General features: G+C 45.1%; 1 protein-coding gene across 12 annotated transcripts in view; it reads left to right on the plus strand.

Moving 5' to 3' along the window:
- PTPRM (protein tyrosine phosphatase receptor type M) overlaps positions 1-14,159 on the plus strand; it is a 761,675-nt gene that overhangs the window by 729,050 nt on the left and 18,466 nt on the right. For all 12 annotated transcript variants that reach the window (XM_032310611.1, XM_032310612.1, XM_032310613.1 and 9 more), the window contains 6 exons: positions 1,096-1,212; positions 5,951-6,105; positions 6,367-6,502; positions 8,498-8,647; positions 9,356-9,529; positions 10,972-11,103. In XM_032310611.1, coding sequence (XP_032166502.1) covers positions 1,096-1,212; positions 5,951-6,105; positions 6,367-6,502; positions 8,498-8,647; positions 9,356-9,529; positions 10,972-11,103 — 864 coding nt within the window. The remainder of the gene's footprint in view (positions 1-1,095; positions 1,213-5,950; positions 6,106-6,366; positions 6,503-8,497; positions 8,648-9,355; positions 9,530-10,971; positions 11,104-14,159) is intronic.

Consider the following 14,159-nt stretch of genomic DNA (forward strand, 5'->3'; position numbering starts at 1 on the left):
AACCAGGGCCAGAGCAGAGATACAGAAGTCATCCATCTACAGAGGAACAGCAACGGGAGTGGATAGAACTGTCAGGAATGCAGGACTGAAGAGCAGAGGCTGAGGACAGAGCCCCAGGGACCACCACCTTGGCCTGGCCCGACCTCCTCCTGCTCTACCCCCCTTCAGGGAAGGTCTGGAAGAGCTATAGGAGCAAAAAAAAAAAAAAAAAAAAAAAAAAAGCAATTTTCCAGGAGGGGTCAAGTCTGACAGATTTCTTCACCTGAAAAACCTTTCAATGAGAGGCTCTGGTAATATGGAAAGACTGCTCATATTTTCCCAAGTTTTTTATATAGAATTTACTCAGATTAAAGTGAATGTGTAATTTTAACTCAGGAAAACCACATAGTGACTTCCTTCTTCAGAAAAGAATCTCTAATCTGGACTGTCGGCTCTGATTTCCTGCTCACGCCTCCTCGAAAATGTTCAGGCAACTTCTAACCTAGGAGGATTTTAAATTCAGAGAAGCTAAAATGTTGTGAACTACCTTTTATCGTTTATTTTTCCAGGCCCTTCCCTGAATAAACAGGAAATGAATGGTCAGAGTTAACTGGGATATTTGCTGTAGAAATACAGCTTGTTAAGTTTAGACGATTTTCTTAGGCTTTACTATTCTCAGAACTCAAATTTTGTTTTCTTCTGGGGTGAGAAAAGAAACACAAGTGATCTAAAAATTAACCTCCTTCTTTCTTTTTTTTTTTTAAAGATTTTATTTATTTATTTGACAGACAGAGATCACAAGTAGGCAGAGAGGCAGGCAGAGAGAGAGGAGGAAGCAGGCTCCCTGTGAGCAGAGAACCTGATGCGGGGCTCGATTCCAGGACCCTGGGATCATGACCTGAGCCGAAGGCAGAGGCTTCCAGGACCCTGGGATCATGACCTGAGCCACCCAGGCGCCCCTAACCTCCTTCTTAAATGTGCAGTTTAACTTTTGCTTTTGTGTGCAAAAATTTTCTCCTGTAAATCTCATTGTGACCCATCATTTGGGGAGCTCCCAAAGAGAAAACAAAACAATGAAACACCCTAAACCCTTCATTTCCTTTCTGTTTTCCAAAGGTCAAATGCTGCAAATACTGGCCCGATGACACAGAGATATACAAAGACATTAAAGTCACCCTCATAGAAACAGAACTACTGGCAGAATACGTGATAAGAACATTCGCTGTCGAAAAGGTAAGTTTCGCACGACTTTGAAATGCTACAGTCCAATGTTGGTGAGACGAGCCTCATTAACTTCCCTGGGATAATTTCTGTGGGGTCGCACCTGGATGCAGGTAGGCTCTAACTAGTGATGCCTCCGCCTTGCATCTTACCTCCGGTTCTATAATAGCTCCGCTCCATCTTTGAAGCGAGTCATTCCCATTTCATAGGAATCTCTGTGTGGCTACTAAATCAAAAGAAAAGGCCGATCTGTCTCTCTCCCTTTTCTGTTGAACCTGGTTGACATTGTTCGGCCCGTCTCTCTTCTTTTGTTCAAAGTTTGATAAACGTCCTTCATGTCCTATGTCCATATGGGTTTCTCAGTGGTGAGTTCGTATCAGTGCTGAGACACAGGTCCTAACCCCTCCTGGAATCCCTCTTCCCCCTTGAGGCTTTTCAGGCCTGTTGGATTTTGCAGGGGGCTGGGACCTACCTGGAAACCGAAGTAGACACGGGACGCGCTTGCATGAACCAGTCCTTTCATTCATCCTCACTCTCATACTGGTTTTAGCCTATGTACCTGCTGGTGTTGGGTCGTGAATGCTGTGCTGTGGCTCGACTCTGCCTCATCCCATGTGCATGGATGGGGCCTCTTCTCTGGGAAGCACTGTAGGGCATAACAGGGAATTTCCTTATTCCCCCTCTTTCTGCTGACATAGGGAGGGGCCGGAGGTGAAGCAAACTGCAGTCCATCCAGAGAAGTGGCACAGGTAGGCCGTGGGGAGAAACACACTGCCTTCCGATCCTCATCTTGCCTTGGATGAAGGGGATACACAGTTTTGTGTCGGAGGTCCACAGACTTTTCCACCAAGAGCTGATTCCCCATAGCGGAGTCCTGCACCAGACATAACAATTTTGTGGCAAATGGGTTCTGCGAAAGCTTGCACTCAGTCAGTAACAGCAGGTCACCTCGGAGGACCCGGGCTGGCAGGGCACTGCTGGGCAGTTGGCTCTTGGCCTTCCTCTCTCATTTTCCTCACATCCAAATGCACCTTTTGGACTAACAAGCCGAGTTTTGGAAAATCAAGGAGATGGCAGCCACTGCTTTTTGGCTAATTTACCCTGATGTTTTGAACCACCTATCCGGTTTTCAATTCCATATTTGTCATAGAATCACAAGGCTGAAAAGACTTTAGTTTATTTTAATCTGTTTCTCATACTATTTAGCATTTTTTTTTTTTTTTCCGTTAGCCTGTCTTTTTTAATAAGTAGGCAAGAGGCTTGGAGACTTCAAAGAATGTGGAGTTCTGGTTGACTCAATTCTTCAAGTTCTGAACCTCACACTTTGATGTCTTTTTTTTTTCTTCTTCTTAGGCAGGATTGGAGAAAAACATGTGGAGGATTTTTGTATAGCTCTTGGCAAGAGCACTCATGAATAAGTGCATTAAAACAGAGAGTGATAAAAGACCCTCAATTTTTTTTTTTTTAGGAAAAAAAAATCATCCAAAGCCATCACTTAAACATGGAGTTCTTTGAACAATAGTCAGCTCTCTAATAAGCTGAAAACGCATCTCCGTTGCTAAAGGAAGGGTTTGTTTGTTTCTTTGCTCTTTTTTTAACCTCTTATTGTACTCTCCTACATTCCCAGCTGCACAGAAATGTTTCTGAAATACTCAGTTATTCTAGTCGTCAGACAACCAGCGAAGAGCCGGTGGAGGGCAGGGAAGAATGAGGAGCTTATTAAGGATTGGGGGGCATCAAAATGACATGTTAGTGATTTTCTAACTGGGCAACTGGAATCTTCAAGGACCACAAATCATTAGCACTTCCGTGGATCACTTCTGGTAGGTTTTAAACTTTCTCATTCGAGGAGAAAGGGAGAAAAACAGAACAGACAAGTCTATACTTTGAGAGGCCTGCCCTTCTGGTTCTGTTTTGAGAGGATGTCCCTCCAAAGGGACCCAAGGTGAAAAATGGATTTGGTCTCGTCTCTGCGAAACACGCAGACATGTTGCAATTTGAAACTGCTGAGCTCTCCTTTGGCATGGGGCTGTCTTCTTTCCTTTCTCCCCCAACCGTTGACTCAAAGCTAGATAGATTTTAAATAACAAAGTTGCCATCATGTCTGGGAGAAGACAGAGCTCCATGGGAAGTCTCCATGGGTGTAGGCTGCCCCGTGAATCGATCCCTGACTATCCTGGCAGAAAGGAAGCTGACCATGGCTACCAAAATCTCTCTTCCCAGGAGGTGCCAAAGAGGAGGCAGTGGGAATGTGGGCCTGCCTTTCAAAGGCAGAACATGTAGTTGATGATTGATTCATTCCACAGATGTTGGATGTTGGAGCTAAGTGCTGTCATGCCTTGGTTTCTTCCTTCCAATTGTATTTCCATGGAAAATGAAGGAAATATCACCTGCTTATGTGGCATTAATACCTGCTCTAGGGAAAAGGAAATTAAAAATATAATTGATATCAAGTTGGGATATTTGGACTGTAATCAGTGATCGCATCAATGATTTTTTTTTCCCCAAAATATATTACAGAACAGCAAAAGGAGAAATTGCCGCATTGATGAGCAGGAAGGAAAGTTGGCTCAGAAGCCATTGTCTTTGCTAATCTTGTCAATAGTGAATATTTTAGAGGGTGCAGGCTTATTTTAGGAAAACGTTTTCTGCATGCCAGAAACTGACATTTACCTTGCTCAGAAAATGAGTCTTAAGAGAGATCAGTGGGGGGCCATCTCCTGATGGCTGGAGTTCCGGATTTGGAGGATGCTGGAGATAAAATCTAGCACAGCTAGGAAGTGAAGATCTCAAAAAATAAACAAATGCCCTTTGGTCCTCTTGGGAATAAATAAATATTTATGACAGGCTTTCCCGCTTCATGGAACCACCCCTGCCCCAGTCATAGGTAAAGGTCAAGGGAGCTCTCTAGGGGGTTGGAGGGTGATATAGGCTCAACCGTTTGTCTTCTGGTGGAGACTTTGGGCCTGGCCAAAGTGTTACCATGGTTTAAGTGATAAGAGATGTGGACTCCTAACCACTGAGTAAAATTTCTCTGGAGTCACAGAGCATAGTTAGTAGACAACAGTGTGGATTACCATTTCTGAATCCCTGATGGCTTAATTCCTTAATACTTAAACTCCATTAAAGATTAGCATGATTTTCAAAAAGAAATTAAGCTTCAGAATTTATGGGTTATTAAACTAAGACATAATAACACCTTGATAGCACACAAGTCTTATCATACTTAAAATCTGTAATTATTTGCAGGGCGCCTGGGTGGCTCAGATGGTTAAGTGTCTGCCTTTGGCTCAGGTCATGATCCCAGGGTTCTGGGATCAAGCTCCTGCATCAGGCTCTCTGCTCAATGGGGAGCCTGCTTCTCCCGCCAACCCTCCTTCAGCTTGCCTCTCTCTCTCGGTCAAATAAATAAATAAAATCTTTAAAAAAAAACACACACACACACAACTAATTATTGCATCTTTTAGTCTTTCTCGACACATTAAATATTCTGAATTTCTTTAAAAAAATCTGCATTTCTTCTTTGCTTAACTAAGTATATGTGAACAATGGCCAATAGCGAATGTGACAGGGTTCGTGGGTATTTAATATTAAGATAGAATAAAACCAGACTCAGGGCCCAACACAGAGATGGTATTCAGTAAGTGGTCACTAAATAAGAGAAAGAAAAAAGCCAAATTTGATCCCAGGTTTACAAATCCCTCCTTGATTTTGGAAGTAATGTTTTCTCCAAAACAGATTTCTGTTTTACAACACAGACTTAATACATAGGTTCACAGAAAAAAACTGATGGATATAAATCAACTTTATTCTTTTCAAAACGAGAGTAAATTTAAAAAAAAAAAAAAAAAAAAAGCCCTTCAAGTCTTTTTCCTTCTGTCTTCCATTCAGTTCAGGAGGGAGGCAGCCCTTCCTCTTCAACTTGCTGATCTAACAGAATTCCAGGGAAATCACTCTTGATATCCATGGTAGACATTTGCTGCCCTGACTCTTTGCCACAAGCCCACCATTTTGGCAACTTGAAGACAGGAAACACTCTCTCATAGCTCTGTGTCCCCAGCATCTAGAGTCATGTTTGCAGCATTGCCTTCACTCCGGTGGCTGGTGATTAGCTGAATGGAGTTAATGTTTATCCATATTAGAAAGAGAAGCCCAACAAACTTGAGGCACAAATGAAAATTCCTTCTCTGGCCTCTCTAGTTGGAAAGCGGTCCTCATTCATTCTTCCAGGGACATTCTCTGTGCACGCACAGCGTGTGCTCTGCTCGAGTGCCTGGTGTGAGAAGGTACCAGAATACAGAAGAGCTCAACCAGGTTCCTCCTGCATTTCAGAGGCTGGTCTCGAACCTACAAATACCCTTGAATTCCTTCAGGTCCCTCTTCTGTGCCTCTCTATCTCTGTGGACTTGCACTTCACACCACAGGCTCTAAGTGACATACAAACTGTTAGAGCCTACTTTGTAGAAAGGAATTTCGAGGAATCAGAGATGCACTCGTTTGCTACAGTTGCACCTGTAAATTAGCATTTTCCCTCAAACGTTCCCCCCACCTTGCACCCCCATTACCAGCTTCCCACCTGGAATAAGGCTTCCCAAGTGTGTGTTAAATCTAAGAACGACCTTCTCCCAGCAAAGCCAAGCTTCCTAGCCTTAGGCTTACTGACTGTTTCAGTGTACTTGACCTTCTCATAGTTGCTCATCATTTATTTTGCTTTGTTCTCTTCCTTGCCCTGCTCACCGATCGATGGCAGAGAGGTGTTCATGAAATCCGGGAGATCAGACAGTTTCACTTCACTGGTTGGCCGGATCACGGGGTCCCCTATCATGCCACAGGGCTGCTGGGGTTCGTCCGGCAGGTCAAATCCAAGAGCCCGCCCAACGCAGGCCCGCTGGTGGTGCACTGCAGGTAAGTGGAGCGCCCAGAGCCTCTCAAAAGGAGCTCTGTAGGACATGGAGGGTACGGGGCTCTTTTGGAGCGATGACAGTATTTTGGAACGCAATAGAGGTGATGGTTGCACCACATTGTGAAGGTGCTGAATGGCACTGAACGCCATGCTTCAGAATGGTTCATGTTATGGGATCGGACTCTCACCATAGCAAGGATGTAAAAGAAGTAGAAGCACAGGGATCCTTTTTCCTCAGCTGACAGAGCCCTCTTTTCACCCAGTGCCGGCGCAGGGAGGACCGGCTGTTTCATCGTGATTGATATCATGTTGGACATGGCGGAAAGGGAAGGCGTGGTTGACATCTACAACTGCGTGCGGGAGCTGCGGTCTCGGAGGGTGAACATGGTGCAGACAGAGGTAGTCCTGCTCCCCGCCCAACCTCGGGCTTGGTCCCCCGCGCCCCCCACACCCCACCTCCCAGAGCCACATGGGGAACAAACACTGACAATTCTCTCTTCAAAACTCCCCAGAAGAAAAAGTGATAAACCTGGCAATCTCTCTCTCCTTCTTCCTCCCTCCCCCACTTCTTTCTCTTCTCCCTTCATAAACAAAAAAAGGCCAGGAGTCTCCCAGGTCACAGAATCTGCAGCCAGGAGCCTAAATTTACCCATGCTTTTGTACCAAGGGCCCCTGCAGAGTCTCTATGTTAAGCTTTCAGGGATTTGGTACTATTTTCTTTTCTTTTCTTTTCTTTTCTTTTTTTTAAGTTTAAACTAGCTAGTAACTTACCAGAGCAAGACGACTTCTGAGAATAGCGAGGTGTTTGCCAAGTGGCTTAAGGCTAATCTCTGTACACTTGGTTCTTTTCCTACTGTCCCTACAAATTCTGCCCAGTGGCTTGGCATCATGGGAATTTGCTCATTTTGTAGAAATAGTCCGTACTGACTAGTACTTCTATAGATCAGAATTCAAAGTGTTTCAGGAATTTAAGTGTTTGAGAAAAAAATAAAATTACATCCTGCCCCCCAAAAATTCATATTTTTACTTAATATTTGCTTGTTTTAAGTAGGCATTATATCCACCACCTAGGAAAAATGATTCATAAAACAGAATGAGGGGATGCCTGTGTGGCTTAATCCGTTAAGCAGCTGCTTTCGGCTCAGGTTATGATCTCAGGGTCCTGGGATCAAGCCCCCCTGGGGTCAGGTTGTCTGCTCAGTGGGGACTCTGCTTCTCCCTCTCCCTCTGCCCGTCCCCCCCACTCATGCTCCCACACATGTGCGCTCTCTCAAATAAATAAATAAAATCTTTTTTTTAAAAAAAAAAGAAAGCAGATTGCAGACTAAAGAATCTTTCCCATTTAGATTTTGCATTAAAGTTTAGAAAAGCCACTGGTTTCAAGTTTATAAAAACCAAATTCCATTTTCAAATAACTTAAATAAAAATAGCAGGAACTCTAAACACTTCCATCATCTTTTCTCTAGAGTAGGGATTCTTTGCTTTAAAGATGATAATGATAGTAATGTATTTTTTAATGTATTTTACAACTGATCAAATGTTGCCACATCCCCTTTCCTGCTTGCTCTGTTTCTAAGGACTAGACTCCTTTTGAGAATTAAGAGTCCTCATAATTTATATAAATTAAAGTAAAAAGTCATTAGACTCCTTTTGCATCTCATATAATTAAAGATCAGTAATAAATATGGTAAACTTTATTGATTAATTGTAAAAGTCTGCGCCAGTTCAGGAGAGGGCCCTTTTGTTTTTGTAAGCCGTGGACTAGTGCCCACAGGCAAGAGCTCTTCCCTGGACCCATAAGGACTGTGGTAACTGTCACATTGATGTTTCAAAAGAAGTAGTTGTAAGTGCTTGGAACTATTTATTTTCATAGTGATGTCAAGTTTCCCTGGACGTTCTTTGCACTGTTGATTTGGTTAGCAAATACCTCTTTGCAGGAGAGACAGGAGATTCTGCTCCTCTCCTCACCTGAGTCCCAAACTCGTGGGTGCAGAATGACAGAGGTATGAGCCACAGCTACTGTAGCATGACAGAGCTTGCCCTGGGATTTGTCAGCATCCGCGTGGCTTTCATCAGTCTGTTTCATCTTCTGCGCTGAGCCCGGGTGTCCCTTCCTCCTGTTGCGCTCTGCATGTACCAGTTAGGATACGTGCCAGCTCACGCTGCACGCGTAACCAGTTAGGGTACGTGCCAGCCATCCCACGTGGGCTTCAGCGGGATCCCCCCCTCACCACGGTCAAGTCCTCCTACGTGGTTTCACTGTGGCGGGAGTGGATTGTCCCTGACGGACCACTATCCCGTTCTCATGTCTTTACAAGGGGCTGTCTGCCCTTCCCTAGTTCTCGCAACCCACCTGGTTTCTCTGTTACTAACTCATGCCCTCTGCTTCTCCAGGAACAGTATGTGTTTATCCATGATGCCATCCTGGAAGCCTGTCTTTGTGGAGACACCTCGGTCCCTGCTTCCCAAGTTCGGTCTCTGTATTATGACATGAACAAACTGGATCCGCAGACTAACTCCAGCCAGATTAAAGAGGAGTTCCGGGTAAGCGGTGCGAAAGGGAGAGGCAGCTGGCTGAGACCTTGCTCCTTCAGAAGTCTCTCGAAGTCAGCCCTGGAACCCCTGAGTCCATACAGAGCTTATCAGCCTCGGCATTACTGACATTTTGGGCCAACTGCTTCTTGGCTGTGGGTGTGATCCTGTAGGATGTTTAATGGCACCCTGGCTTCTACTCACTGGGTGCTGGGAGACCTCCACCACACCAGTAGCAAGATCCAAAACTCTGTGCGGACATGGTTAGGGGGCCCTGGGAGCAAAGGGACCTGGTTGAGAGCCACTGGTCTAGCAGAGCCATAAACCCCTTTGCAGGCAGCTGGACAGTGCAAGGTGGGTGCAGCCAGACCCAGCAAGGCGCACTCACCCTACTCGGTGGGCGGTCTAAGTGTACCTGGCTCTAAGTTACACCCTATCCAACCTCTTCCTCCCAAGCACCCAGACAGAATTGCAGCCCTCCTCAGACGGGATGGCATGTGATCCAATCCTCCAGATCCCTGAGGGCCCTTGCATGTGATGGGCGCTGTCTGTGGACAAAATCCAGGGGAGAGGAAAGGGCACTGCATGGGGGGCGGGGGAAGGCTGAGTGTGTGGGGGCGCGGGACGGGGATCCCCCTTCAGGCGGCGGCTGAGGACACTCAGATCTGCCCAAGTGTGAAGGTGAGACGGTGACCCCCGTGGTCGCGTGCTGTCGCACAGACCCTGAACATGGTGACGCCCACGCTGCGCGTGGAAGACTGCAGCATCGCGCTGCTGCCGCGGAACCACGAGAAGAACCGCTGCATGGACATCCTGCCCCCAGACCGCTGCCTGCCCTTCCTCATCACTATCGACGGGGAGAGTAGCAACTACATCAACGCCGCGCTCATGGACGTAAGCCCGGGGGCCCTGCCCCCACCTTGCCCAGAAGGAAATAGGGAGCCCTTCTTCTTCCCTCCCCTGTTTGTTGGTTTTCTTTTTTCTTTTTTTTTTTCAAAGATTTTATTTATTTATTTGACAGACAGAGATCACAGGTAGGCAGAGAGCCAGGCAGAGAGAGAGAGAGAGGGAAGCAGGCTCCCTGCTGAGCAGAGAGGCCAAATGTGGGGCTCCATCCCAGGACCCTGGGATCATGCATGACTCCAGCTGAAGGCAGAGGCTTTAACCCACTGAGCCACCCAGGCTCCCCTTGTTGGTTTTCTTAAGCACAAACCATCTTCCACGCAAAGCGCGTACCAGATGCCACGGACGTTTCTGTGTCAGGGCAGATAATCTCTGGCTCTCGAAGGCCACCAGTCAGGAGGTATTGATAAATGAAACATGTCCCAGGGACTCTCTGAGCACTTAAATTTTTAACCCGCTGGCCGGAGAGCGAGAGACAGCTATTAAGTCCCTAAGGCAGTGAAGTGGGATAATATGGTTCGCAGCATTATTTTCATTCCCTGTCCTCCTAATTTAGGCAGTAATTAACACGGGGGGAAAAATGGTCTGTCAGGACAGATAGCACACAACTCATTACTTCCTGTCAGTCTGTTTACTTCTAACTGAATGAACATTTGCTGTTCGATTGATGGGAAAAGTAAATGGATATTTTCAGGGCTAATACGGAAACTCAAATTCTGTTGGTGTGGTATCAGTAAAAAGGTACTTAAATTTACCTGAAGCTCTCCAGAGATGTAAAAAAGCTTGTATATCCTTCTGTGGCCGGAATGAGTAACACCGTCACCCCTATAAATGAACCTCGAACAAATTTTAGGAAAGGCAGAAGTATTTTCATCGTACCTACTTTGTAAAATTACATTTTCTCGGGACACCTGGGTGGCTCAGTGGGTTAAAGGCTCTGCCTTCGGCTCAGGTCATGATCTCGGGGTCCTGGGATCAAGCCCCATATCGGGCTCTCTGCTCAGCAGGGAGCCTGCTTCCCCTCTCTCTCTCTCTCTCTCTCTGCCCACTTGTGATCTCTGTCTATCAAATAAATAAATAAAATCTTTTTAAAGAAATTACGTTTTCTCCATTAAAATGCTTACTCACAGGGCTGATATTGCCTTTCTAGCAGATACATCAAAAAATTTCTAAGGGCTACTTATTAAGTTTTTCTGGTGTCAAAGTGAGAATACTTTATCATTACTATTCTGCAGATCATACTTTATCATTACTATTCCGCAGATCAGTCTATATTTAGTCTGTTTGGGTGTGGACAGGGGTGCTGTGATTCATCTGTTGTTAAATGTGCCCAGAATTCCATGTCACAAATTTCCACATGCACAAGATAACCAAAGCTTCCTCCCCTTCTGTGTTCCTGGGTATATCTGGACCTTTCTTGTTTGTGTTTGCAGAGTTATAAACAGCCTTCAGCTTTCATAGTGACGCAGCATCCTTTGCCAAACACAGTGAAAGACTTCTGGAGACTGGTCCTGGATTATCACTGCACGTCTGTGGTCATGCTCAATGATGTGGACCCTGCTCAGGTGAGACTCCTGCCCACGGTCAGCTCTGGGTTTGTTCTGTTTGCACATCGAGACACGCAGGTCCCCGTGCCGGGTCCTGAACACCAGGTGACAGGTGGGAGGCAGAGCTGAAAATGCAAACGTGAAAATCAGATGGAATTAGGGATGGGAGCGAAAGTAATCTGAAACCAAAATGACAGATTGAGATCATAGATGGTGGAAGTGACAAGCAGGACAGGTTCAGAAATTGGCTGTTCCCAAGGGCTGGAAATACAGACTAGAGGGAGATACAGGGTAATGGGTGGAGTCAGAGCTGTGGGATGAGGCACCAAACAGAGCCCGCAAACCAGGGAGCCCTGAAGAAAGTGCAGCAGCACCGAGTGCAGCCCCTCGCCCATCCAGGAGAAGCCGCGTCCTTCTGGGGATTGGCTCGCTGGAGCCTGCAGGTGGAGAAGGTCATGCTGGGGTGACACTGGAGACCAGCAAGTGATTTTAAGGGACAACAATTACTTTTGTCAACTCTTTGGTAAAGATAGCATAAAGAAATAAAACTGGGACTTGAACACAAAAGCGCAGGATGATAAATGGGGCTTTCCCCTAGCTGCTGTCCTTATACATAAAAAGAGAAAGAATAGGGCTGTGATGACTCGATATTAGTGATGGGGTTAGAAACATTCCCCTAGGGACGCCTGGGTGGCTCAGTTGGTTAAGCAGCTGCCTTCGGCTCAGGTCATGATCCCAGCGTCCTGGGATTGAGTCCCACATCGGGCTCCTTGCTCGGCAGGGAGCCTGCTTCTCTCTCTGCCTCTGCCTGCCATTCTGTCTGCCTGTGCTCGCTCTCTCCCCCCTCTCTCTCTGATAAATAAATAAAATCTTTAAAAAAAAAAAAAAAGAAACATTCCCCTAAAGGGACTTGTCGGCAGGCATTGGCACAGTGGCCCTATAGGTGAATTTATTGCATTCTGGGACGGGTACACTGGTCTTGTACTTAACTGCCATGACAGAGGGCATTGTGGGAAAGATGGGCTTCTCGTGTTTTAAGAATAAACTTGTTCTGAAACTGAATTAATTCTCTATCTGTATAGAGACAAGTTTAAAAAAGAAAAAAAGGCGGGGGGTGTGGGGGTCTGAAGTGTTTCAACATCCAGCCTGGACAAGGTTTTTCCTTCCTAAAATCCATTTTATTGTCATCAGTGTGCCATAAATTCCGTGGGCATTCACTTCAGTTCTATCATGTTTTTAATTATGTTTGAGGCCCTACATGATATTGTTAAGGCTCTAGCCTGAAATCTAGTGAATGAAATAATAATGATAATCCTTGTCCTCATCTAGTCCTTTTTGCTTAAGAAGCTTAAATATTTTAGAAGTCTTCCACACTGATCCCCTCCGAAAGAGATTGTAGCCATTTTTAAAGACAAGCAGACACCACAGTTCAGGGAACTTCAAAGGCCCGACTCAAAATAGCACTAGGGATCCTGATTTTCTAACTCACAATGCCATGGGTTAAATTTCACTAATTCAAGAGTCTTCAGCCAGAGACCATTAAAGGACAAGTGACTGTTCCCTCTTCAGAATCATTTCCTTTCCCCAAATGTGAATCCTGGAGCGTAGTGACACACTGCCTTTTTCATATCAGTGCATCAGACATTAGTGATTTCCACATGTTCTTTTTTTTTAATTTTTTTAATTAACATATAATGTATTATTAGCCCCAGGGGTACAGGTCTGTGAATCGCCAGATTTACACACTTCACAGCACTCACCATAGCACATACCCTCCCCAATGTCCATAACCCCACCACCCTCTTCCTACCCGCTACCCCCTACCCCACCCCCAGCAACTCTCAGTTTGTTTTGTGAGATTAAGAGCCTCTTATGTTTTGTCTCCCTCCTGATCCCATCTTGTTTCATTTTCCACATGTTCTTTTTGAACGACGGTATTGGAATTCTAAAGCCGCATTCTAAACGCGAACTGTCTGGATTCAAACCAAGCCTTGGCCGACCCTGGTCGGAGAGACAAAGAGTCCAGTTCCAGTCGGCAGACAGAGCTGATTTTCAGAGTGAGAGAAAGAGGCTCCTGGGACACAGTCATTTAGAGAACACTAAACTGAGCATTTGAACTTGAAGTCTCTGCAGTTGTACAAGAATAGCACTCAACTATTTTAAGTATTTATAGGTCCGGTTCATGGACGTGTTATGCACCATTTAAGCCATTTTCTACACGGTTTACTTGGGCTGAGTGCAGAATGTCGTGTGCCAAGAATCACGTGCTGGCCCGGGCCATTCATATTTCTCTGGTGCAAGTGACGAGCTTTAATCAGGGCTTGAACTAAGAGAACAAGCAGGAAGCACAGCTAGCTCATTCTGGAGAAAAATGGGCAGAATGGTTCAAATGTGCATGGTAGGACTTTTATTACCATCTCAACTTCCCGTCATAACACCTGTTAATTTTAACAGCGGGCACGCTTGGGTGTGAAGAGAAAATAAACATCAGCATGCTGTTATTTGACAAGGCAGTCTTAGAACTTGTCCCCAGGAAGTGCTGGTGAGGAAGGGAAATTTTTATGGAAGCATTATTTTAAAATAAATAAATGTAATTTTAAAAAATTCTATAGACTTAGCTATTCTGGCCTCCTTCTTGATCATAAAGTTCAAACCTTCAACTTCTTTGTAATAGAGATTGCTGTTTCAGTGACCTACTGTTAGCTGAAAACTATCTTGCAATCTTGGGTATAAATCAACCTTTGTAACCTTTAGCAACAAAGTTTTAAATACTTCGGAAAATAAAGTCATCCAAAAAAGGAAATTCAACGAGCAGATTCTCTTTCCATGGTACATCATTCTGCTTAAAATGAGATAGATTTTTCATCTGCTCTTGTCCCAATAGAACCCAGTTATAAGATAATGAAGTAATTCCCTCTTGGCTCCCCACAAGCCATTTGTCCCTTGGGTAAATCAGAAAGATAAAAATTAAACTCTGCTCCTGAATACCAAGTCCCAAAAGAAGTTTAATTTCAGACTTTAAAGGCCTATTAGTATCTCAGGGCTTCAGACAAAGGAAACGTCCTGGGGATTCT

The sequence above is a fragment of the Mustela erminea genome, chromosome 13 (assembly GCF_009829155.1).
Source record: "Mustela erminea isolate mMusErm1 chromosome 13, mMusErm1.Pri, whole genome shotgun sequence".
Taxonomy (NCBI): domain Eukaryota; kingdom Metazoa; phylum Chordata; class Mammalia; order Carnivora; family Mustelidae; genus Mustela; species Mustela erminea.